A 25,312-nucleotide genomic window follows, 5' to 3' on the forward strand; every position below is an offset into this window, starting at 1 on the left:
CCCGGCTTCCTGTCATCAGACTTTTCAGAAAGTAATAAGCTGTAAAAACTCAGCAGCACCGAACTGAACACAGCTAAAGTTAAAGTTAGCAAGGAACTGGTGAACAAAGTGGATCTGACTTTGGTGGTTAACGTGAACAGCTGTGACAGAGGGGGTGGAGTCTAAAAAAAAAAGATACATTCTACTTCCTGGAGTGTAAGTGATATTACAACAATTGGTGTCTCTGCGTTTGCCTTTCAGGTGAAGAAGGTTGGTGTTGTGATGTGTAACATTTTGGGCTTAAACTGTAGGCAAATACACAAACACGCAAATACACAGCACATGTTCCGTTACAGAGCTGCATCAACAATAATCCAACTCAGCTGTTGTATTGTTTTTATTGAACAATGTGAAACTAACATTTTTTTTATTTCTTATAGATTTTATGGAGAACAATTTGAATTCATCACCATGGGATGTTCTGCAGCACAGTCAAAGATAGCTACCCAGTATGCATTGCATTTACTCCAGTATGCATCACTGTAAGTCGCTGCAGCGCGGTGTTAAGTCAGACATGAAAGAGAACGTGAAAGCGGGGGCTTTAAGCCTTTTTCATCGCATGTGTCTGCGTCAAAGCATGTTTCGTGTAATCCGAGCAGGATCACGGTGCCACGTTTGGAAGGGCGATGGTGAGTTCGCATGCGAGACCCTAAGAAGCAGAACTGACATCAACGTATCGGTGAGGTGAAGTCTTAAAAGTGTAAGATAAAATAAACTATAAACGTGTACACATAATGTCGGTATCTATTACTCCAACAGGAGACACCAGAGCAGCAGGGTGATGGCCGCGCCGGACGCGGCGACTCTCCGGCCCGCAGAGCTGTACACCATGTTGCCGTGGCCACGGAGGCCGGGCAGCAGGCGGGAGCTGACGTACTTCCCTCCCAACATGGACCTTCCCTCGCTGGACAGCAGGACGCCGGAGAGGGTGATGGTGTTGGAGTTGGTGCTCGCCCAGGCGCAGCTTTCTGCATTTTGTTTTATCCACACCTGGTCACCTTTCTTCAGTTGGTCCATTAAGTAGCAGCTGTTGAAGGTCGTGTCACCACCAGACACCTGAGTAGACTAGGGCGTTTTTTTAGGCACACCGTCCCATCGTTTCAGTTCAGCTTTTGGATATCAGCCATGTTTTTTGGAAACAGATCTCCGTTTGTGTGTCCGGTTAAGTTGCGTGTACCTGAGCATGGCAGAGCATCCTTTGCTCCCTGTTGACCACGAAGTACCAGAGGTTGTTGAAGTTGCCGCGGCACAGCTGGGCTCTGAACACGAACTGGTAGATGCCGGCGACTGGTGCGGTGAACACGCCCGTGTTGTTGTCGTAGGCGGAGCCCTGGTTCACCAACACCTGGTTGAAGATGATCGGGTTGAACAGGACTTCTCTCAGCTGTCCCTGGTAGGTAACGACAAAAATCACAGGGCTCCCTGGAACACAGATGTGTTCGTGTCATAATTAAATGTTCAAATACTGTTTAACTATGACATGAAATACACAATATACACACACACGTGATCTGTAGGTTATTATCGACAGTCACACACACACACACACACACACACACACACACACACACACACACACACACACACACACACACACACACACACACACACACACACACACACACACACACACACACAAACAAGTAATATTTCGAAGAGGGCTCGGTGTGATGCCTTCAGACGAAGATTAAGCTGGAGACCGTAAACGACCTCCGATGCAAAAACAAACCCTGAAGCTGCAAAAAGAAGAACCAAAGATGAAATCAGATGACAGGTTGAAGAGCACGACCACCCGGTTCGGGGCCCTTCGGCCTGCTGCTTTCTTTTGTTTTGGTCAGCCGTGGCCTTTCAAAAGCTTATTTTCCTCTTATTTTTTAAAGTACTATAAAACCCTAACAGAATGAACTATGAAATGTAAGTTTTGCGCAGCTAATAAGCACTTAATCTATGTTTTACAGTATTGCATAGAGCAGTTGTGTTAAGGTTCTCTATTAAATCACATCTATCAGCAGAATTAACAAGTGATGACAGTCAAAACTTTGCTCATCTGAGGGTATTATATAGAAATATAGATAATATATAGAGATATAGATATTATATACAGATATAGACATTATATAGAGATGTAGATATTATATAGTTTTCAGGCTCCTCCCCTGTGGAACCAGCTCCCAGTTTGTGTTCGAGGAGCAGAAACCCTCTCTAGCTTTAAGATTAGACTCAAAACGTTCCTTCTTGATAAAGCCTATAGTTAGGGCTGGCTCAGGTAGACCTGAACCAACCCTTAGTTCTGCTGTTATAGGCCGAGGCAGCTGGGGGACCTCGTTACATGCTGAGCTTCTTTTCTTTCCTCCTACTCTTTAACTGACTCATACCTCACCATCTTTTTCTCTCCCATAGTTTCTTCTTATTATATGTTGTCTCCATTCAGTTCCTTCGCTCGCGTAGTTTCTCTTCTTTCTTTTCCAGATGTCCCGTCATGGAGCTGCATGTCTCTGATCTGTGCTTGTCGTCTCCACCAACAGTTCTTCTCTTGTATCTCTATGCTGTCCTTTTCTCTCTCTGCTCTCCTCTCACCCCAACCGATCGAGGCCCACCTCTGAGTCTGGTTCTGTAGGAGGTTTCTTCCTGTTAAAGGGAGTTTTTGTTCCCTCTGTTGGAGGTTTTTCTCCCTTAAAGAGGAGTTTTTTCCCTCCTAGCTTATGTGGGAATTGTTGAATTGTTGGTTTCTCTGTAAAATATTGTAAAGTCTTTCTGTAAGGACTTTAATGTGTTAAGTGCCATGAAATAACCTGTGTTGTGACCTGGCGCTGTATAAATAAAATTGAATTGAATTGAATATAGAGGTATACATATTATATATATAGGTGTAGATATTATATCGAGATATAGATATTATATAGAGATATCGATATTTTATAGAGGTATAGATATTATATTGAGGATAGATAATCTATGAAGATATAAATGTCATATATAGATATTATATAGATGTTATATAGAGATATAGATATTTTATAGAGGTATAGATATTATATAGAGGATAGATAATCTATAGCGATATAAATATTATATAGAGGTATAGATATTATATAGAGAATAGATATTATATAGATATAGATATTATATAGAGATATAGATATTTCATAGGGGATAGATATTATATAGAGGATAAATATTATATAGAGATATAAACATCATATAGAGATATAGCTAGGATAGATGATATATAGCAGCGAGGACTGAAAGGAGGAGGATCTGCAGACTAAACTGTACACCAGTTAGTCCAGCACACGTTTTTCTTGGACCGCAAAGAACCACCCGGAGAACCACAGAAAACCAGACACAGACAGAACATCCCGACTCCACACAGGAAGGTCCCGGATGAGGTGGTAAAACCCACAGCTTCTGACCCTGGTCAGTAAATTATACAGAAAGTCAGTGGATTTTCCAACACTCACATATCTGAGCAGCTGCTGGGAGGTTTGTGTGGAATCATTCAGGATCTAAAACAAAAACCTCCTGATGCAGCACAACCTCACTGAATGTAAATGGGCAGTTATTTTTGTTCATGAAGCGGGTTTTGTTTGGAGACTTTCGACCATACTGCTTCTGTTGAAGACGTCTTTGCGAGAAAATTGCAGGAATTTAGCAAAATTGTAAGTTACCGCAAATAATGCAGAGACTGTTTGAATTTGCATTAATTTTTGTGATTGGAAGATCACGATTTCCTGCATGGACTGATTCTAAATAGCATCGATATGGTTTTACTATGATTATTTTCTTGTACTATGGTCTTTCTAAAAAACACAGATACTGTAAACTACTGGAGAGACGAATCCCCATCTGTCCATTCAGTGTTATAGAAAAAGCTAACTACTTTATAACAGCAGGACAAGAATACACAAACTTTACCAAACTGCAGAAACTCTCAGAGACGGTGTTACACTGAAATCTGTCCCCCATCAAGTGCTGTGACCTGTCCTGATATTCTTCCCCTCATTCTTTGTGCCTCAAACCGAACCAACTTGGTCGGTCCTAGACTCTGATGGGTCACAGGTTTCAGTAACACCAGATGCACAAAGTGGTATTACAAGATGAGATTTCAACTCATTTTTACAAATCATAACCTTGATGTTTGACTGTTAATGCCAAAGTTTTAATTGCACAATCAGTGATTTCAGCAGAAGTAAGACACACAAGAAACAGAAACCAGAAACAGCTTGCCGACGTGTTCTCAGTAAACTTTGATGCTTGCAGAGAGAATGCTGTCGTTCAGAGTTTCAGGAAGGAGCTGCAGGAAAATTTTGGCCTCATGAAAACAAAACAGTCTGAAATAGAGCTGTGACCCGCTGAGATAAAAGCTCTCACTGGTGCAGCTGGTGGTTTGTGTTGGTCACAGAAGACAGCAGATAACTTCAGTTCATAACATTTTCAGTACTCGTTAATCAAACTGTCCGTTTTGATATTCTGTTCTGCAATCCCCCTCGATCCCTGCTGGGAAATCAGGAAGTGAAGGTGCAACTAAATTGGGACTATAAACTGAAGTGGAATAAGGAATGCTTTCCATTTAGCTCATATGCATCATTGCTCACTTCTTTTTCTCATATTTAGAATCAGAATGTCTTTATTTTGTCGTCTAATGTTCACCGGAGTTAGATTTGGTGATCGAGTGCAGTGAGACAGGAATAATGGCGGAATAATACATAGAGCCCACTAGATTAAGAAGAAGAGGAAGTAAAATAAGAAGCCTGATTTAATAATATAATGATTAATAAGAATATTTACATGGTTTGGAGGTTACAGACAAGAAGACTGAATAAATTTAACAAAGTTTAGCTGCTCCCATCGAAGGTACAAGAGAAGGATGCGAAGTTGGAGACGTCCTTTTCACCATACCAGACATCTACCAGGAATATATATATGTACACCCCCCCCCCATTCAAATGGTGTCATTCAGTCCCAGTAAAGTAAATCTGCCTCTAATCCCTGTTGTTCCCGTCTGTTCTGTTCCGATTTTAAACCCGTTATCTAAAAGAGGCACAGCGGTCAAATTTTTCTCCATTAATAATGTCATCACTTCTTCCCTTCAGCTTTCACAGTAACTGGCTGAAAGACTTGAAGGAAGCCTACTTTAAACTTTTATTTGCAGTTTATTTTGGGGGTAATCCACCTTGGTTTTAATGCATTACTTAGTCAAGAGTTTCACGGGTACAGTCGGTGTAATAAAGTCCAATACTGCAAGTTATGAACCCTGTAAAGCTGCGTTACTTTGATATTTGGCTCTTTTCGCTGTTGAGTTGAATGTTGCATTAATATTAATATTGGTTAATATTGGTTTGATGGACCAAGAACATGGAGGTATTTAAGAAACTTCCACATGCTTTATCAAAAACACCAGATGCCAACACATCCCACAGAACATCTGGATTTTCCATGTTATGCAACCAAAATGATTTGTATTTTTGTGCACGAGCCATGATGTCCTCACATCGTGACAAACGTGTCCATTAACAAGCCAAAGTGAAAAGAAAAGAAAACTTTCCTTAGTTTAAAAAAAAAAACCATCAAACCCATAAACAAAGTAAAAAGCAGGTCAAACATGATGAATGGACACTTCTACAGAGCTCCATTCATGTAATGAGTAATTCATTCTATTTCGCAAGTCGTTTTTTTATCACTGATCTCAATAGTTCTTTGAAGAGTTTCTGTGAATTTAAAAATGAATCTAAAAAAATGCATGACGACAAAGACAGACATCCACAACAGGAGAACATAATTCTGTTAATAGAGACCCGGCAGATCTCTTCCTCTGCCTCTTTAAGACCCCAAACACACACAGATTTAATAGCTGTATAGCCCGACAGTCCGGCAGTAATCATCTGGACATCTGGTCTGCTCTCTGACCTCAATAGAACGGTGTCTCCGTTCTCTGTCCCTCCATCAGTCCTGCAGTAATCCTCCACAAACATGTGGTCCTGATGATAAACTCTCTCCGACTGGGAGGACGGTTTAAATGTGTGCAGGAGTAGAAACGACCCAGGGCCACGTTAATATGTTCATATATGTTTCTATTTCACATTAAAACATGTGATGATGTAGTTTTGCGTGAATAATGTACAAAGACACAAAGAAAAAAAGAAAAAACGAGAGTGAGAAAGGAAGCAGAATGGAAATCAGAGTGTGAGTCAATACGTAACTTTGGAACAGTTATATTTCTCTAAAGGGATGTGATTATTCATCAAAATGACAATAAAGCATGTTGTGAAACAAGGGACGGATTTATTGTGAAAAAAATCAGGCAGTTTGAGTGTGTTTGTCAGCGATGGGGATCGTCCATTATACGAAAAACTCCTTTTTCACAGCAGATGAGTTTTAGCAGCATGATATCAGATCACAGTGACTTTATTAAAGGACGAGTTCCGACAGACACGGCAGCTGCTTCTCTGAGCGGTCACTGAATCAGGAAATCAGAGCAACAGGAAATGTACTGAAAATTTAAAGATGAGCAATTTGTCGATTCAGGTATTCATTCATTTGTTGCAGTCGTCTTGAACTGTGAGCTGTCTGCATGTTGTCTTGTCTCTACTGGAGTCCATCTTCAGCCTCCAACTGTCAGCTCTTCTCCTCCTCCTCCTCCTCCTCGTCCTCCTCTCCCTTACTGTACCAGCCTGTCAGGATGGAGGACTCTGGGCTTGCATCTGCGACTCTCTGTCCCAGTTCTTCCCGCTGTTCCTCTTCCTGGTCCTCTCCGCCATCACCAGCGCCGCCACCACGGTGACCAGCACGGTGATGGTGATGACGAGGATGGTGGCCGTCTCGGCAATGCAGAGCTGGCTGTCCACCGAGGCCAGCGAGGCGCCGCTGAGCTGCGGTGGGTCCCCGCATGTCAACTTGCTGTAGTCGTCGATGTGGAGGTGGCGAACGTGCAGGATCTTACTGACGACGCGATGCAGCTCGCAGTCGCAGCTCCATGGGTTACCTGCAGGGGGCGAGAGCGCAGGGAATCAGTGAGCAGAGCGAGCAGTGGATTAAACCACATTTACAGTGCATCCGGAAAGTATTCACAGCGCTTCACTTTTTCCACATTTTGTTATGTTACAGCCTTATTCCAAAATGGATTAAATTCATTTTTTCCCCTCTAAACTCTACACACAATATCCCATAATGACAGGGAAAAACATTTGTTTAAAATTTTGGCAAATATTTTAAAAATAAAGAACGAAAATATAACATGTACATAAGTATTCACAGCCTTTGCTCAATACTTTGTTGAAGCACTTTTGGCAGAAATTACAGCCTCAAGTCTTTTTGAGTATGATGCTATGAGCTTGGCTCCTATTCTTGGGCAGTTTCTCCCGTTCTTCTTTGCAGGACCTCTCAAGCTCCATCAGGTTGGATGGGGAGTGTCAGTGCACAGCCATTTTCAGATCTCTCCAGAGATGTTCAATCGGGTTCAAGTCTGGCCTCTGGCTGGGACACTCAAGGACATTCACAGAGTTGTCCCAAAGCCATTCCTTTGTTATCTTGGCTGTGTGCTTCGGGTCGTTGTCCTGTTGGAAGATGAACCTTCGCCCCAGTCTGAGGTCCAGGGCGCTCTGACTAGTCTCCCAGTTCCTGCCACTGAAAAACATCCCCACAGCATGATGCTGCCACCACCATGCTTCACTGTAGGGATGGTGTTGGCCAGGTGATGAGCGGTGCCTGGTTTCCTCCAAACATGACGCTTGGCATTCAGGCCAAAGAGTTCAATCTTTGTTTCATCAGATCAGAGAATTTAGTTTCTCATGGTCTGACAGTCTTTCAGGTTCCTTTTGGTAAACTCCAGGTGGGCTGTAATGTGCCTTTTACTGAGGAGTGGCTTCCGTCTGGCCACTCGACCATACAGGCCTGCTTGGTGGAGTGCTGCAGAGATGGTTGTCCTTCTGGAAGGTTCTCCTCTCTTCACAGAGCAACGTTGGAGCTCTGTCAGAGTGACCATCGGGTTCTTGGTCACCTCCCTGACTAAGGCCCTTCTCCCCCGATCGCTCAGTTTGACCGGGCGGCCGACTCTATGAAGAGTCCTGGTGGTTCCAAACTTCTTCCATTTACAGATGATGGAGGCCACTGTGCTCATTGGGACATTTAATTGGTGCAGACATTTTTCTGTACCCTTCCCCAGATCTGTGCATCGATACAATCCTGTCTCGGAGGTCTACAGACAATTCTTTGGACTTCATGTCTTGGTTTGTGCTCTGACATGCACTGTCAACTGTGGGACCTTATATAGATGGTGTGTGTCTTTCCAAATCATGTCCAATCAACTGAATTTATGAATTCAATGAAGTTGTAGAAACATCTCAAGGATGATCAGTGGAAACAGGATGCACCTGAGCTAAATTTTGAGTGTCATTGCAAAGGCTGTGAATACTTATGTACATGTGATTTTTTTCATTTTAAACACATGAGCGCGTTAATGAACGCGATAAAAACACGTGAGCGCGTTAACGAACACGAAAGAAACACGTGAGCGCGTTAACAAACCTGCCAGCTGGATGTGTGTCGCTGTCGTATGAAGGCTGATCAAGGTCTTGAACTTGAGGTGATGAAGTTTGTTTCCCTCCAGAGACAGAAGGGCCAGACTGCAGAGAGGAGCCAGAGCATCAGGTTCGATCCCAGAGATGTTGTTGTTATTCAGCTGGAGCACCTGGACACACAGACAGGGAGAGAGACAGGGAGACAGGTAATCAGATAGACAAGTATAATATAGACAACTTGATATGCACACAGAGACGTTTCCAAATTCTTGGAAATGGAAAATTGGAGAAAAAAATGGAAAATTCATGCATCAGAACGTCCATTTTTATTGTAATTCACCAACTTTTATCTGTCCAGTCTTCCCTCTGGTCCACATTTCAATTAGAATAATTATGTACCAACAAACCTTGAAATAACCCACGAACCAGAATCCTTTATGCACCTCTGTGTTTTTAAAACTTTAGCGTTTGATGGTTTTTGTGATCTCAATCTCAGTAAAACGAAATAAAGATTGAATGGAAGCACCTCCAGTCCCGGCAGCATGTCCAGACTCCCCTGCTGCACCACAGTCAGCTGGTTGTTGTTCAGGTAGAGCTGTCGGAGCCGGGAGAGGCCCCTGAACACACCGGGGCCCAGAGACCCCAGCTGGTTGGAACTCAGGTCCAGCTTCTCCATGTTGTCCAGGTACTCCAAGCTGAGAGGACAGACAGACAGATCCAGGATGAGACACAGAGACAGACAGGTGGAGACACCAGGACAGACAGGGGGTGACACCGAGACAGACTGGAGGAGACACCGGGACAGACAAGAGGAGACACCGGGACAGACAGGAGGAGACACCGGGACAGACAGGAGGAGACACCGAGACAGACTGAAGGAGACACCGGGACAGACAGGAAGATACACCAGGACAGACAGGAGGAGACACCAAGAGAGACAGGAGGAGACACCGGAACAGTCAGGAGGAGACACCGAGACAGACAGGAGGAGACACTGAAAGAAGATGTTGACAGGAATATGGAGTATATTAATGGTAGCCAGCAGACAGACGGGTACCTGTATCCAGATATATAACGGAGGTTGTTGTGCTCCAGCCTCAGCTCTCTGAGAGCGGACAGACTGGTGGAAAAGTCCGCAGGGAGAGTTGTTAACTGGTTCCAGCTGAGATCCAACTTCTCCAGGAAGGACAGGGAGAAAAACGCCTGCAGAGACACAGAGACTCGTTTTAACTAAACATTACAGAAACTGATATTTCCCTCTGTTAAACCTAGATATCAGCAGCTGTCAGTGCCTGCAGCTGCAAACTCAGCATTTCCACTGTAACTTCCTCCTTCCACTGTTTTCATCTGAAAAATTACACTTCAACTACTTTCAGAGCTTCAACTTGAACTAAATGTTTTCAATGATCACACATCAACTGACAGTTCATTACTTTCAGAGCTCACGTATTAACTATCGGCAGGTAACTCTTTCATCTGCTCTCAGTGGTCACACTTCAACAACTTTAATAATTTAACACACCGTACTTTCATCTCACCTGATTTAAATGACATTTCAGCTGCTTTCATAACTTGATTTGACAGTTCAGCGGCGTTTATTCTGTTCTTTAAATGAGGGTAAACTGCATTCATTCATTACACTTCCACTTCCCGCTGCGTTCATAGTTTTTTCTTAAACACTTTAACTACTTTTCACTCGCTTACATTATGTTTTAGTTTTCACAAAGTGGATCAGCTGCATTTCATTTTGTACTTTAAGTCATATTTCAACTGCTTTCAGCAATTATACACAAATGCTTTACTGATGCCACTGCCCACTTCAACACTTCCACTGGTTCCATCTCATCTGATGAAAAATTCAGTAACGATTCAACTGTTTTCATCTCTCATTCTTCAGATGACAGTTTAACTGTCTTTGTATTTCAAATGAGTCCTTTTTTTTTTTCATTTTCCAACATTTTCACGTGTTTTTCCTCAAAATCACACTTTGCTTTAATAATTTACACTAAAAGTTATAATTGAACTCTTTTCATTGTTTCCATGTTGAGTGAAATTTCAGTTGCTTTCAGTGATTACACTGCAACATCTTCACTAATGTCAGCGTCCAGTGCTTCCACTTCATCTGCTTTGATCTCAGATGACTTGAACACAATCCAGCAGCTTGCAGAGCCTTCACTTGGACAGACATTTCAGCTGCAGATATCATTTGAACTGTTTTCATCTGCTTTCTCTTGGGGTGACAGTTCAGTTGCTTTTAAATATGTCATTTATGTGAAGGGGTAGATATGAAGAGATTCTAGCACTAGGACCCAGGCAGGAGGGGAAGGCAGCATAAAGCAGGAAGCTCACCTGGGCCTCTTTCCTGCACACCTGGAGGACACCAGCTATGTTCTTTTTCCACAGCTGGTTAAGTATCTTAACAGTGAACTGTTTGGTCCCTTTCTCTGTTTTATTTCCCTCTCGTGTGGTTGTAGTCGGGCTGACAGGGAGATCAAATGATTGCAGTCTTTATGCATGTTTGGTTTGAGTTTGTTTAGCTGCAGCGTATCGTAGTGCTGTAAAATAGTTTGGTTTAGTTGCAGTTAGTTTGTTCGCAGTGGTGTTTCATTTTTGCTTGCCTACTTTGCAGTTTTTCCTTTTTTTGTTGTACACATTAGCCTCCAGCAGCCTCCCTGACAGACAGTTTGGCTCCACATTCTTCATTTTCTATGGTTGTTAATTAATAGTTGATTTGATTATTTGTATTAAAAATAGAGATTATTTCAGCCCTTCATTATCTCCTGTGTTTAGGCCTCTTTTGTTACTTAGTTGTATTATCCAGTCAAGTGGACATTTTTTTTTCTATTGGAATAAAACCTTTGTAAACCTGCCACTGTAAAGCCTTTCAGTGTTTCACCTGAAACTTTCAACTTCAATTCTAATAAAACATCTCACAAACAAAAAAAATTCAACTAGTACCTATTTACATTCCTACAATAGTTCCAGTTGATCTCGGATGATTTAGTCTTATATATTTCCTGTATTCCTTCCTACCTTCGGTTGAATCTCTTTGATCTGGCTGCTGGTGAGCAGCAGCACCCGCAGCGACCACAGTCCGCTGAAGGCCTGGGTCCCGATCACGCTCAGATTGTTTCCTCCCAGCTCCAGCAGCCACATGCCGTGTGGGAGGCCGCGAGGAACGCGCTCAAACCCGTGGTTCCTGCAGTCCACCAGGTCGGCGTGCTCGTAACAGACGCATTGGTGCGGACACACCCGCGAGCACTCAGCAGGTGGGAAAAGAGACGGGGGGGAATAAAAGGCTAGAAGGAGGAGGAAGAGGAGGCAGGTCGGAGGAAGGAGACTCATGTTTCCTGGGCAGCCGGAGGAGAGGGGAGGCTTGTTTGGAGGAGCAGTGACAGAGTGGACAGCTCCGTCAAGCTTGGTTTAATCCTGCTGCTCTCTTCTCAAAGCCTTACAGTCCATGTCCTCATAACTGCGAATAAAAAGCAAGCACAGCACATTTAAAGCTGACATTCATAGCGGTGAAGTCACTCTTATAACGGTACAGAGCCCCTGAGGGACCACCAAGAAGGTTTTTGAGTGGCGTTCCCTTGTGTTACCTCAATACTTTTCTTCTTCCATTCCTTCTGAGCTGAATGTCCCACGGCAAAGTGTGAAATAGACACGCCCATCCACTACAGCAAAACGTGGGATAACCACGCTTGGTAACGTCTAGGCGGGACAGTTACACGTTTGCCACGGTGGACACGCCTGTCTATTACATGCTAGGAAAATGAAACCTACTGAATGGTATCAACCATGTGACTTACAGGAAAACAAAACACGTGGTTGGGGCATGTACTTGGTCTCAACACCTCTGTTACGGAACCATGTGATCCTTTGTCACATGACATTTGCATGCGTGTAAGTTTTATGTATAATAGACAAGCTGGTCGACTCCAGCAAAACGTGTAACTGTCACACCTAGACATCTCCAGGCGTAGATATTTCACGATTTGGACGGGTGTGTCTATTTCATGCTTTGCCGTGATACCGGGCTGATATGTGGGCGGAGGTGGTTTTTGTTTGGACTCCAGCTGTGGCTCAGTGTTATGGATATGTTTCGCTGCTAACTATTAAAAACTGCCGTGCTTCTGTGTTACAACCATCCATGTCCAAGCCGTAACCATAGCAACCGGAGAGCAGCCATGGCTCCAGCCTCAGTGACTGCTGTGACATCCCCCGACCATGATCAGAGCACCAGACGGGATCCAGCAGGTCACCGTGGTGCTTTCTTCAGCGGAGACCTTTCAGTAATTAACGAACTTTCCTACTGAGCAATGGTGCAATATCAGCACACCTAACGCCCCGTTCAAAGTTAAATTCAATGAGAATGGAAACAGACAGAGAGCTCTAATAGAAGAGGAAAAGTATTGAGAGGAAACACAAAACATTTTGTGAAGGGATGGAAAATATTGTAAGGAAATGAAAGTGTCGTTGTGAGTCCCTGAGCGCTCTGTGCAAAAGGTTTGGTCTTTATGAAATGTTTAAAGGAGGGCATTCTTTTTTCTTTCTTTTTTTTTTTTTCCTTTTAGTCCTCTTTGACAGCAGAACAAACTGCATTCAGTTCATCACTGCAGTTTAACTCAAGCAGCTTCCTGCTTGATGAGAGCGAAGTTTGAAGGCTTCAAAACCAAAACAATGAGTTACAAGGGGCTGAAAAAGTTCTGCATAGCTCGGAGGTGTACGCAGGGTTGGGTGACGATGAGCTGTTTAGTTCATCAGTCCCACAGTTGTATTAAAAACTGGATTTATGTGAGTGACACTGAATCTGTCAGTTTAGGAATCCAAAGAGCGGCTTCAAGTAAAGAAAAATATCTCACAGGTTGTATGTTTCTCGGTTATCATGGGATACCATATATGCAATGTGTCACAAACCTGAAAATATCAGTCATTAATTTACACATGCAGTGAAAGTAACTTTAATATTTCCTGTTGTAAACATCTCTGAGGGTCAAATGTTATTTTGTCTCAATCCTCGTTTAAGTCTTTTATTTTTTTTGTCTATTCAGCCTTTCTGACCAATCAGCAGAGTTTTCAGAGACCATGTATGACGTAAAAGTGTCTGATCTCTCTCCTAACCTTCGGAGGGACTTGATTTGTAAGTTTACTTTTATTTTATGATATTTCTTAGACATTATTTTATAAATATATTATACATATTTCCTTTTTCTCTCACTTCAACCAAACTTCATGATTTTTTGTAAATGTCAGCATTAAAACAATAGTCGCCACATTCCTGCCCATACTTATTTTTAATCTTTCTCATACTTGTTTTGAACACAGATTTTTTTTTCATCTGATGTAGCCTCAGTCTCCCATCCAAACATAATTACATCATCACAGTCATTAGGAGCAGAGCAGCAGAGAGGATTAAACTCAGAGAGGCTCTCTGAGGACACAGCTGTTTCCCAGAATGACATAACAGTAGTGATGATTTTCTGCATGTTTGTCTAATTTACAGGCTCAGATGCTAGTTTTATATATATATATATATAAAGATACTTTTCTATAATGTGTTATCAGAAAAAAACCCTGCACAAAACTCCTAAACTGTAAAATTATATATTTGACACAGTCATAAAATAAAAGGAAAACAAAGAATGTGAACATTATTATTACTTTTACTTAATAAATAACAAAGCTATTTAAACAGCAGTTTATCTGATGAAACAAAAGTTTCCATTTCAAACTTAAATTAATTGTTTTCATTTCTCTTTCTGAAAGCCCGACTCACCCGTTATGCTGATGAAAGAGCCAGATGTCTCCACGCTGCGTCCTGAACGTGTGCATGTCCTCCGACTGCTGGATGACGGCGAGACAAAGACATGAAGGCGGAGGATGGACAGAGAGAGAACCAGAGACAGAGAGGATGCTGAGAGACTCTCAGTGCAGTCAGCTGTGTTATTAATCCTATAATCCTCTCCAATCACCAAATGCTTCCTCTCATCCATTAAAGTTTGCAGCGCGTCTCCTGTTTTTATCGTGTATGCCCCTCCCCGCCCCCCTCATTTCCTGCTGATACCGTCCCTCCATTCATCCCTTTCGCAGACTTTCATATTATATAAGGACATAACATTTTTGTGCGTATTTTTTCAGAGACAGACAGAAGTAAGCATGAAACTGCAACTGATTTGCAACTGAAATATATTGATTGATGTCAGCTGTTGTTCTGGATTTACACCTGAGTGAAGCCGACAGATGACCATGGAGTCCAGCAGGGTCCAAACCACTCTACAGTGGAGCCCCAGTATTTTATATTAAACAATTGAATACATTTACGTCAATAAATTACATAAAATATATTAAAAAAGAAGTGATTAGCAACCTGAAAATATCACACATCTTTGAAATTAAAAATAAAAGAAGGTTTGATTTAAAATCTAAGCATTTCCAAGAAGACCACTTGAGGGGGACCACTCCTCTGAGGAGGATCAGCACATCGGGGCAGTTATTGGTTGGACAGTTTGTATTCAAAATGTAAATTTTTGCAGTATATTACAGACGAAATGTTAAACTAAAGACATAAAAATAAATAAAAGATCTCTTCACTGGTTTGATTTTTTTTTTTTTTTTAATCATTTATCTACAGATGAGAGGGAAACACCTTCTGAGGCAGAACCTGGATTCTCAAAGCCCGACCAGAACATTTTCTCCTGGTTGGATACTTTCGTTCAGATTTCCACCATGTCACTTATCACATGTCTAATACAACATGAAAAGGACGTAAAGCAGAGAAATGCACTGCGGTTATCACGAGTGTTACATCATCTGTCAGGTGGGACTGATCATAAAACAAAAAAATATTATTTTAAAAGGTTACCAATGATTTTGGATATTTTCACATCTGGAAAAAATATTTGGGATTAAACTATTCAAACGAGGGACACATTTTTGTTTAAAACCTAATATATTTTATTTCATAATGTGCTCACATGGTACATTTGTAATTCGGTTTAATGCAATTTAACTTTTATACATGCACAACAAGTGGAATTAAATGATTTATAATTTAGATTTTTCGCTTGTGTACCAATAAACAATGTAAACATACGCTGCAACAGAAAAAACAACAACTCCGCATTCAAAATTCTACTTCAGTTAAAGTTCAGAAGTATTCTCAGCAAAATGCGCCCATGATATCAGTTAAAGCATCTGTGACAGAAGAATGTCCCATTATATTATACTTATACATATCAGGTTGTTCATTCAGTGGTTCCCGACCCCTCCTAAGGCTCGAAAGGTCTGAAGGCCTTTTATAATTGATTAATGAGGAAGAATAGAAAAGAAAAAAATTATTCAAATTTGTATCTGTCCTTTTTTAATGGAAATATTTGCCCCTTTTTCATGAAATGTTTAAGTTTTTTCTGTTTGGATTGAGATCTTGTCAGATTATAAATGTATTCAAATAAAAAGTACAATATTTTCCAATATTTATATAATATTCCCAATATTTTTCAATATATTAATGAAGAGTAGAATTAGCAGAAAACTGAAACACTTAAGTACAAATCACCTAACCAAAAACTTCATCCTACAGTACTTATTTATAGTTATTTAATACATCAGTAATGAATATACCAACATCATGTTAGTGTAAAATGTATAACTTATTTAAGATAACCCCACAACATTAAACAGGCTTCTTTATACACGTTTAATGAGCTCTTTTTTCTTTTTAAATTCAGCCTCATATTCTCCCTAAACCAAGGGCCGGAAAAACGTTTGACTGCGTCATGACGTAGAGGAAATCGTCAGAGTGCGGAAGTGGCGGTGGTTGTTGACAGTGTACCTCGCTTCAGCCGCCGTGGTCAAACTCGGAGGAGATGGGAAATAAAGCAGGTGAACTGTTGTTGCTGCGATGTCCGGGACAGAACCGGGACAGAACCGGGTCTCTTTAAATCCCCGTCTGATGCTGACGGACTGTGAAGAAACGTCAGTGACGCAAACCTGTTAGCGTGAAGCTAACAACTAGCAGAGGAAGGTATGTCGACCACACGGCTGCAGGGATGTGTTGTTGTCTTATCTAACTTATTTAACGGGAACTAAATCATTGTGTTGTTGTCTTATCTAACTTATTTAACGGGAACTAAATCATTGTGTTGTTGTCTTATCTAACTTATTTAACGGGAACTAAATCATTGTGTTGTTGTCTTATCTAACTTATTTAACGGGAACTAAATCATTGTGTTGTTGTCTTATCTAACTTATTTAACGGGAACTAAATCATTGTGTTGTTGTCTTATCTAACTTATTTAACGGGAACTAAATCATTGTGTTGTTGTCTTATCTAACTTATTTAACGGGAACTAAATCATTGTGTTGTTGTTATATCGAACTTATTTAACGGGAACTAAATCATTGTGTTGTTGTCTTATCTAACTTATTTAACGGGAACTAAATCATTGTGTTGTTGTCTTATCTAACTTATTTAACGGGAACTAAATCATTGTGTTGTTGTCTTATCTAACTTATTTAACGGGAACTAAATCATTGTGTTGTTGTCTTATCTAACTTATCTAACGGGAACTAAATCATTGTGTTGTTGTCTTATCGAACTTATTTAACGGGAACTAAATCATTGTGTTGTTGTTATATCGAACTTATTTAACGGAAACTAAATCATTGTGTTGTTGTCTTATCTAACTTATTTAACGGGAACTAAATCATTGTGTTGTTGTCTTATCTAACTTATTTAACGGGAACTAAATCATTGTGTTGTTGTCTTATCTAACTTATTTAACGGGAACTAAATCATTGTGTTGTTGTCTTATCTAACTTATTTAACGGGAACTAAATCATTGTGTTGTTGTTATATCGAACTTATTTAACGGGAACTAAATCATTGTGTTGTTGTCTTATCTAACTTATTTAACCTGAACTAACTTATTTTGTGTAATGTGTGTCTTCACTGAAACGAGTCACTCAGATGTCCGGCAGCACTTGAACGTTTCTCATGTGTTGAGGCTGTCATGGAGGATAATTAATAAAGAGGGTTATTAATAGTTCACACTAACGTGGCTGCTATCTTGTGTTTCATGCACATTTTTATTTCTCCACTTCAGTTTGAGTGATTTATTCCAGCACAAAAACTGAGATGTATGCATGAATTGTTTTAGAAAAGTACAAACAGAAGTTGGTCACAGACCTGTGTGGAGGTTGTTGGACTTGGGCTCCTGCTAGTACAAAGCCAATATGTGTCAGCCTCCAGTCCTGCGTGTTCTTTAATGAGGCAATAGGAGAAGATGTCAGGCTTCAAGATATTTATTTAACAGCAGCAGAATAACCAGTTTACAGAGCTCTGGGTCCAGACTATGTTTCCCTGACCGCAACAGAGTATGTGTCAGTTCACAAAGTCTGACTTCCTGACTCTCCCTGACCCAGTCTTCTTATAGTACAGAAGACCAAAAAATCATGTATGGTGATGTGTCCTTTGTTGATTGGTCGAGGTGGGGGTCTTGCCTTGTGGGGACGTGTTTGTTCAGGTCAGTAACTTATTCCTGTTTTATGACTCTGAAGAAATAAGAAAGACAGGAGGTGAAACTAGTGGTCGTGCCATCAACCGTTACCGCCCGGTAACGGCCTGTGGCCTTGTTATTATGCACAGCAGCGTGCTGACCCCATGCTGACCCCAACAGGATCGCTGACCTCGGCAGTATTACTGACCTCTACAGAAACAGCCTGTTGCATAGCCTGAGGATTAATAGTTGATTAATACGAGATTGTATATAAGGAATATAATTTGGCATACATATATAGTATTATTGTAAACATAGCCTAGAACAGAATCGCACAAGGTCAAAGGTCACTGGAACCTCCATTCATCCACATGTGGGTCCAAAATCTCTTTTACAAAATAATCATCAGAATTCTGCATGATGATGGTTTTTTGGGGTTTTTTTTATGTCACAAAGTGAACCCAGCATTGAAAAGCATCATCAATGCACCATGGCGATGTGTCTCAGTAAGAAATAAACGTCATAGCCCTGAAAAATGCAGAGTTAAACCTGAGGTTATCTTGATAACTGTAAGTCCTGCTGACAGGACAGGCTTCTGGGTGGATGGGTGGTGGTGTCAATAAACCGAAGAAACACTGATCATGGACTGATTATAATATAATAATAATTATTCTATTATTATCTATTGCTTCCTGTATGCTGCTGTAGCGAAAAAAATGTCCCCTCGGGGATTAATAAAGTAACTACCTAACCTAACCTAACCTAACCTAACCTAATAACATTTATTTATACTGTATCTTTCATACAAGAAAAGCAGCTCAAAGTGCTTCACAGCAGGAGAATTACACGCTGTGTTTCACATAAAAACAGATATAAAGGAACATTTAAAAATATAGAAAAGAAATGAGACGCATGGGAACATAAAATTAAACACAACACAAATAAGTTCATGGTTAAATATGACAAATTTCTGTAATATTTTAAACAAAAAACATTTGTTTTAAGGATGGGTCATGATTTTTAAATAGTCCTTACAACATTTCTTTTTAAATATTTGACTTGTCTTATTTCTTTGTTTTTCCAGCAGTGTCTGGTTGTGATGTGTTAGAACTGCCAGAAGGTGGCAGTAATGCACTTCAAGCTGTTCACCGACCGCCATCAAACCTCAGGAGGAAGAGAACACATTACATGTAATAATTATATAATATATACATATATATTAATATATAATAATTACATAATTACATGTGTCCTTCCTGACAATGACCATTAACGAGCTAATTAATGACACACTTCTGTAAAAGCTTTCTGAGAGCTCAAATCTCTTAAGGGCGCCTAAACTTTTGCACGAAACTCCTTCTGATTCTTTTTATTTTTTTTTTTAACAAAAATCGCAAATCAACAAAAACACTTTTCTTACTTTGAATGTTGAACCGAATGTTTTATCTTTAATTCTATGCCTTCAGTTCGTCGTCCACTCACAAAACTATTCACAGGAGCAGAAATGTTTTCCAGGGTGTCCAAACGTTTACTTGGTATAATATAAATATAATGTATGAAACGCACCACTTAGCTAGTAAGTTCAGTTTATATGACATGAACCAGATTTTACTCTCCGTGATGTTGGACTGCATTCATGCTATTTAAGGAGTCTCTGAAACTACACCCAGAGGTTATTTAAAGATCACCAAGATTTACCACATAATAATAATAATAATAATAACTAATGGTTAACTGTGTTAATTCTTGTTTGGTTGAGCAGCAGCGATGGCCGAAGCCGGAGCCCATCTCACCTCCACCGCTGTCAACGAGCAGCCGTCCATCTTTGAAGTCCTCGCACAGGAGTCACTGATGCAGGCGGTCAAACCGGCGCTGCGACACGCTGTCAAGGTGAGCGGTGTCACTGAGTACCGAGTCAGTCAGCGTCGAGTCAGCGTCAAGTCATCAGTCAGCGTCGAGTCAGCGTCAAGTCATCAGTCAGCGTCGAGTCAGCGTCAAGTCATCAGTCAGCGCCGAGTCAGCGTCAAGTCATCAGTCAGCGCCGAGTCAGCGTCAAGTCATCAGTCAGCGCCGAGTCAGCGTCAAGTCATCAGTCAGCGCCGAGTCACAGGGCGTTTGAAAAAACACTTAACTGCCTTAACTGTGTTTGGTCACAATTACAACCCGCTTCCGAAAAGAAGTGACGCTTTGTAAAATGTAAATAAAAACAGAATGATTTGATTTGAAAATCACATGAATCAGTGTTTAATTGAAAATAGACCAAAGACAACATGAGGTGTTGAAACTGCGAAAAGTTATTGTTTTATGGAAAATATGTGCTTATTCTGAATTTGATGGCAGCAACACGTCTCCAAAAAGTTGTGACAGGGTCAACAAAAGACTGGAAAAGTTGTGTAAATCAAAACACCTGGTGGAACATCTGTCAACTCATTATGGCACCAGATCAGTTACATGATTGGATATAAAAAGATAATTTCAGATGAGGGGAGAGGTTCACCACTCTGAAAGACTGTGGTGATGGTGGTGATGATGATGGTGGTGATGGTGGTGATGATGATGGTGATGATGATGATGATGATGGTGATGATGATGATGATGGTGGTGGTGATGGTGGTGGATGATGATGGTGGTGATGATGATGGTGGTGATGATGATGATGGTGGTGATTGTGATGGTGATGATGGTGGTGATGGTGGTGATGGTGATGTGATGATGATGATGATGATGGTGGTGATGATAATGGTGGTGATGGTGATGATGATGGTGATGATGATGATGGTGGTGATGGTGGTGGTGGTGATGGTGGTGGTGATGATGGTGATGGTGGTGGTGATGATGATGATGATGGTGATGGTGATGGTGGTGATGATGGTGGTGGTGATGGTGTTGATGATGTTGGTGATGATAATGATGGTGATGATGATGGTGGTGTTGATGGTGGTGATGGTAATGATGATGATGATGATGATGATGGTGATGATGATGATGATGATGATGATGATGATGATACCACGGCTTTAATAGCCCTTCTGTTGGTGATCTTCCCAGATTTTGTCAGAGTCCAACCCATCCCGGTTTGGCTTCCTGTGGAGAAGCTTTGATGAGCTGTACCTGCTGCTGGACCTCCTCCTCCAGAACCACTTCCTGTCCAACTGCAGCGCCTCCTTCTCCGAGAACTTCTACGGCCTGAAAAGAGTTTCCCTCGGCCGAGGACTTCCTGTTCGCCTGGGGCTGCACAGGAAGTCCCAATGGCGTTCTCTTCTCCTTCTGTGCCTGGTGCCGTACCTGCGGGCCAAGCTGGAGGCGATGCTGGCCCGGCAGAGGGACGAGGAGGACTTCTCCATCCGGCTGGCGCAGACCCGGAGCCAGAGGCTGTACCGGGCGGCCATGGCGGCGTACCCGTATGTCAGCGCCGCCTGGCAGGCCTGGATCTTCTGCCAGCAGCTGCTCTTCATCTTCGGTGCCGCCCGGGCCCACAGTCCCCTGCTGTGGCTGGCCCGGGTCAGACTGGAGCGCCTCAATGCTCAGGATATCAGAGTCATGGAGCGGAGGAGCGGCAGCAGCCCGGCTGGTGGCAGGTACAAACCCAACAGAACCAGTTTAACGCCAACATTCACATCCTGCTGCAGACAGCAGTGTGGGGTTTTCTGCCCTGCTTCAGGTCTCACAGGCAGCAGTGGTTTGGGCAGGTCTACAGTTTAATGATGATCATGTTTAGTGTCATCCAACTGGAGGGAGGCCATGTTGGTATGAAATACATTCAAACAAGAACCTCAACGTCAGAACGGTTCGTTTACGGTCGTAAACCGCATGAGACAAACTAAAGTCAAAATCTCAACCCAAAAGGAGGCTTTTGGTGAAACTGGCCTCACGTAGCAGCTTGTTTTAAACCACTAAAAAGCTGCTTTATAGTTGTGACTTTTCAGTAAATCTCAGTTCAGCTGAGCTCAGCAGAATCACGCAGGAGATTGTATTCTGCTAGCAAAAAAAAAAAAAGAAAAAGAAAAGAAAGAGATTTTCTGGTGAAAGACGAACGATCCTGCTGTGACGTGACGGTAGCATGTTGGAAGGAACACGGATGGAGGACGCTGGTGTCCCGGACCACCTCCCAACGCGGCCCGCAGGTTTCCACCTGGACTTCAGCTGATCCGATCATGCGTGTTGATGCCAGGTGGAAACGGGGTGAATGTTTGATAGCATGAGATTTTAAATGTAGCTTCAGCTTAAAGGGAGGAAAGGTGAGAAAAAATTTACAAATATAAAAAAATATATATATTTAAAAAAAAAAAAAGAAGTACAGACCAATGTATAAATACACACACAACACATGAACACATGAACAGACCTACACATTGACATGTCAGTATAAATATGACGGGTGGTTTTAATCCTGAGGTTTATGGTCGAGAGGTTTAACGGCTCCATGATGGAGGCCGATGAGACCGCTGTGGAGACAACATGTTGAAGTCAGCTGACGGGGTTAATCAGAGATCACCTGATTATTGTACGTCTGAACTGAGAGTAGTAAGAAGGGGTGGGTCGTATCATGTCGTATCGTATCATATCATACATCATATCGTATCATATACATCATATTGTATCATATTGTGTCGTATCGTATATCATATATCATACAGTGCCGTATCGTATGCCATATATTATATCGTATCGTATATCGTATCGTATCATATGTCATATATTGTATCATATCACATGTCATATCGTATCATATATCATATCATATTGTATCATATCATATATTGTATCGTATCATATCATATATCGTTCACCATAATATCCGTATAACTTCTCGACCATATAAAAGAATGGATATCGTGACAGCATGTGATGACGTCGTACGTTTGCAGCTTATCGAGCAACAAGCTGAGATTTTCTTCAGGTTTAAGCTCCGTGGAAGTTTAATGGACAGTCACACTATTTCCCCTCTGGTTCTCTCTCTGTCCTCTCTCTGTCCTCTCTCTGGTCTCTCTCTGGTCTCTCTCTGGTCTCTCTCTGGTCTCTCTCTGTCCTCTCTCTGGTCTCTCTCTGTCCTCTCTCTGGTCTCTCTCTGTCTCTCTCTCTGGTCTCTCTCTGGTCTCTCTCTGGTCTCTCTCTGGTCTCTCTCTGGTCTCTCTCTGTCTCTCTCTCTGGTCTCTCTCTGGTCTCTCTCTGTCCTCTCTCTGTCCTCTCTCTGGTCTCTCTCTGGTCTCTCTCTGTTCCCTCTCTGTCCTCTCTCTGTCCTCTCTCTGGTCCTCTCTCTGTTCTATCTCTGTCCTCTCTGTCCTCTCTCCGGTTCTCTCTCTGGTCCTGTCTCTGGTCTCTCTCTGGTCTCTCGCTGTCCTCTCTCTGTCCTCTCTCTGGTCCTCTCTCTGTTCTCTCTCTCTTCTCTTTGTTCTCTCTCTGGTCCTCTCTCTGTCCTCTCTCTGGTCCTCTCTCTGTCCTCTCTCTGGTCCTCTCTCTGGTCTCTCTCTGGTTCTGTCTCTGGTCTCTCTCTGGTCTCTCTCTGTCCTCTCTCTGGTCCTCTCTCTGTTCTCTTTGTCCTCTCTCTGGTCTCTCTCTGGTCTCTCTCTGTTCTCTCTCTGGTCCTCTCTCTGTTCTCTCTGTCCTCTCTCTGGTCCTCTCTCTGTTCTCTCTGTCCTCTCTCTGGTCCTCTCTCTGTTCTATCTCTGTCCTCTCTGTCCTCTCTCCGGTTCTCTCTCTGTCCTGTTTCTGGTCCTCTTTCCGGTCCTCTCTCTGTCCTCTCTCTGTCCTCTCTCTGGTCCTCTCTCTCTGGTCCTCTCTCCGGTCCTGTCTCTGGTCCTCTTTCCGGTCCTCTCTCTGTCCACTGTCCTCTCTCTGGTCCTCTCTGTCCTCTCTAAGAAGTGAGAGATGATTTTTGTTTAGCTTTTATTAAATATTTGAAGATTTATGCTGAATTAAATCCATAACACTTTTGTTGAAAGTGTATCCAATTAAAATGATTGGTCAGTTAATTTCCTGTATTTTGTCACATCGTCAGGAATATCGTCCCGGCAGAAATACCCTGCTATGTGGTGACATCCTTTCCGGGCTCCGCTAGTAGCGAGAGAAGTTATGAGAGAAGAAATGTCGCTGAACGCGATAAATCCGTACAGTGTTCAGTACCCACAATGCATTGTTCCTGTGTTCGCAGCCTGGCGCGGCGAGCGTGGCGGCTGATGTCCCAGGCGGCGAGGGGCGCGGCCGTGTCCCTGTCCAGCTCGTTGTCTCTGGGCGTCTTCTTCCTGCAGTTCCTGGACTGGTGGTACTCCTCGGAGAACCAGAGTTCCCTGAAGGGCCTCACGGCGCTGCCGGCCCCCCCGGCCCCCCTCCACCTGCAGCAGCACGGCGAGGCGACCCGGCCGGGCTCCGGCAGCAGCGGCGGGAGGAGGAGCTGTCCGCTGTGCGGGAAGCTGCGGACCAACGCCACCGCGCTGTCCACCTCCGGCTTCGTCTTCTGTTACCGCTGCGTCTACGCGTACGTGAAGACCAACCGCCGCTGCCCCGTCACCGGGTTCCCCACCGAGCTGCAGCACCTCGTCAAGATCTACTCTCCAGACAGCTGACGATGCGTTCAGGGGTCCAGGTCCGGGACTCGCTAATCTCAAACGCCCTCCTTTTTGTTGTTGTTGTTATTTTTTTGGATCCTCTGCAGCTGAGTGCTCTGAGGTCCTTAGACTTCTAAAACGAATGTTTGAGAGTCGGAAAAACCAGCTGAGACGGATGTTTAACTCTTTTTCAGCTCCTGTCACACTGAATATTATAAACTCCGAAAACGACCGATCCTGAACTCATTCTGTTTTTGAAGGCGTTAAATATTTCGACCAAAACTGACAAATCAGGCCAATGATGGAAGTACGACTGTCATTTTCTTGATTAATCAGTTAAATTTTTGGTCCAGTAAATGGTTGTAAGTCAGAATTTTAGAATGTCTGATCAAAAGTCCAAAAACGATAATTGTTTAATGTCATGAGAAAAAACACAAAAAAATAAAACCATTAAATCTTGAACATTTGAAGAATTTCAGAGCGTTCTTATTTTGTTTTCTAAAATGAATTCTTTAACTATTGGGGAATTTGAAACACAACAGAGACGTTGCACTAATAAATCCAATTCACAGAAAATGTCATCTAACTTTTTGTCATATTTTGGAAGCTATCCTATACCACTATAGGAACGAGGTGGCGCCGTGGTTACAGTTGTCCCCTCCAGTGGTAAGGTTTGCAGTTCAAATCCGGTCCTGGGAGTTTCTGTGCGGAGTTT

At 42.3% G+C, this 25,312-nt stretch overlaps 2 protein-coding genes across 3 annotated transcripts; one reads left to right on the forward strand and one right to left on the reverse strand.

The window, feature by feature from the left end:
- Nucleotides 1–6,326: 6,326 nt before the first annotated feature.
- LOC138627695 (phospholipase A2 inhibitor beta) lies at nt 6,327–14,539 on the reverse strand. The gene is made up of 6 exons (XM_069710208.1): nt 14,332–14,539; nt 11,589–12,027; nt 9,613–9,758; nt 9,082–9,250; nt 8,563–8,725; nt 6,327–7,021 (listed from the first exon to the last, which is right to left on the reverse strand). Exons 2-6 carry the CDS (start codon nt 11,898–11,900, stop codon nt 6,714–6,716), a joined length of 1,098 nt encoding a protein of 365 aa, XP_069566309.1. The 5' UTR covers nt 11,901–12,027; nt 14,332–14,539; the 3' UTR covers nt 6,327–6,713.
- Nucleotides 14,540–16,364: 1,825 nt separating this feature from the next.
- pex12 (peroxisomal biogenesis factor 12) lies at nt 16,365–25,059 on the forward strand. Of its 2 annotated transcripts, none has more exons than XM_069710207.1 (4): nt 16,365–16,578; nt 19,815–19,942; nt 21,101–21,630; nt 24,204–25,059. In XM_069710207.1, exons 2-4 carry the CDS (start codon nt 19,820–19,822, stop codon nt 24,613–24,615), a joined length of 1,065 nt encoding a protein of 354 aa, XP_069566308.1. In that variant the 5' UTR covers nt 16,365–16,578; nt 19,815–19,819; the 3' UTR covers nt 24,616–25,059. The 2 variants fall into 2 exon arrangements, with proteins under 2 accessions (XP_069566308.1, XP_069566307.1); XM_069710206.1 differs by lacking the exon at nt 16,365–16,578 and adding an exon at nt 19,128–19,242.
- The last annotated feature ends 253 nt before the right edge of the window (nt 25,060–25,312 follow it).

The sequence above is a fragment of the Brachyistius frenatus genome, unplaced genomic scaffold, assembly GCF_029030835.1.
Source record: "Brachyistius frenatus isolate BFR_SWC_R1_liver_20210118 unplaced genomic scaffold, ASM2903083v1 Contig_90, whole genome shotgun sequence".
NCBI classification, from domain to species: domain Eukaryota; kingdom Metazoa; phylum Chordata; class Actinopteri; family Embiotocidae; genus Brachyistius; species Brachyistius frenatus.

Excerpts from the sequence above, each read along its gene's own strand:
- LOC138627695 (XM_069710208.1), bottom strand. The coding sequence starts at position 11,900 with ATGAGTCTCCTTCCTCCGACCTGCCTCCTCTTCCTCCTCCTTCTAGCC. Across the intron at positions 9,759-11,588 it reads TCAAAGAGATTCAACCGAAG|GCGTTTTTCTCCCTGTCCTT; the intron begins GTAGGAAGGAAT and ends GTGTCTCTGCAG. Across the intron at positions 7,022-8,562 it reads GACACACATCCAGCTGGCAG|GTAACCCATGGAGCTGCGAC; the intron begins GTTTGTTAACGC and ends CGCCCCCTGCAG.
- pex12 (XM_069710206.1), top strand. The coding sequence starts at position 19,182 with ATGCACTTCAAGCTGTTCACCGACCGCCATCAAACCTCAGGAGGAAGA. Across the intron at positions 19,243-19,814 it reads AGGAAGAGAACACATTACAT|CAGCGATGGCCGAAGCCGGA; the intron begins GTAATAATTATA and ends TTGGTTGAGCAG. Across the intron at positions 21,631-24,203 it reads AGCAGCCCGGCTGGTGGCAG|CCTGGCGCGGCGAGCGTGGC; the intron begins GTACAAACCCAA and ends CTGTGTTCGCAG.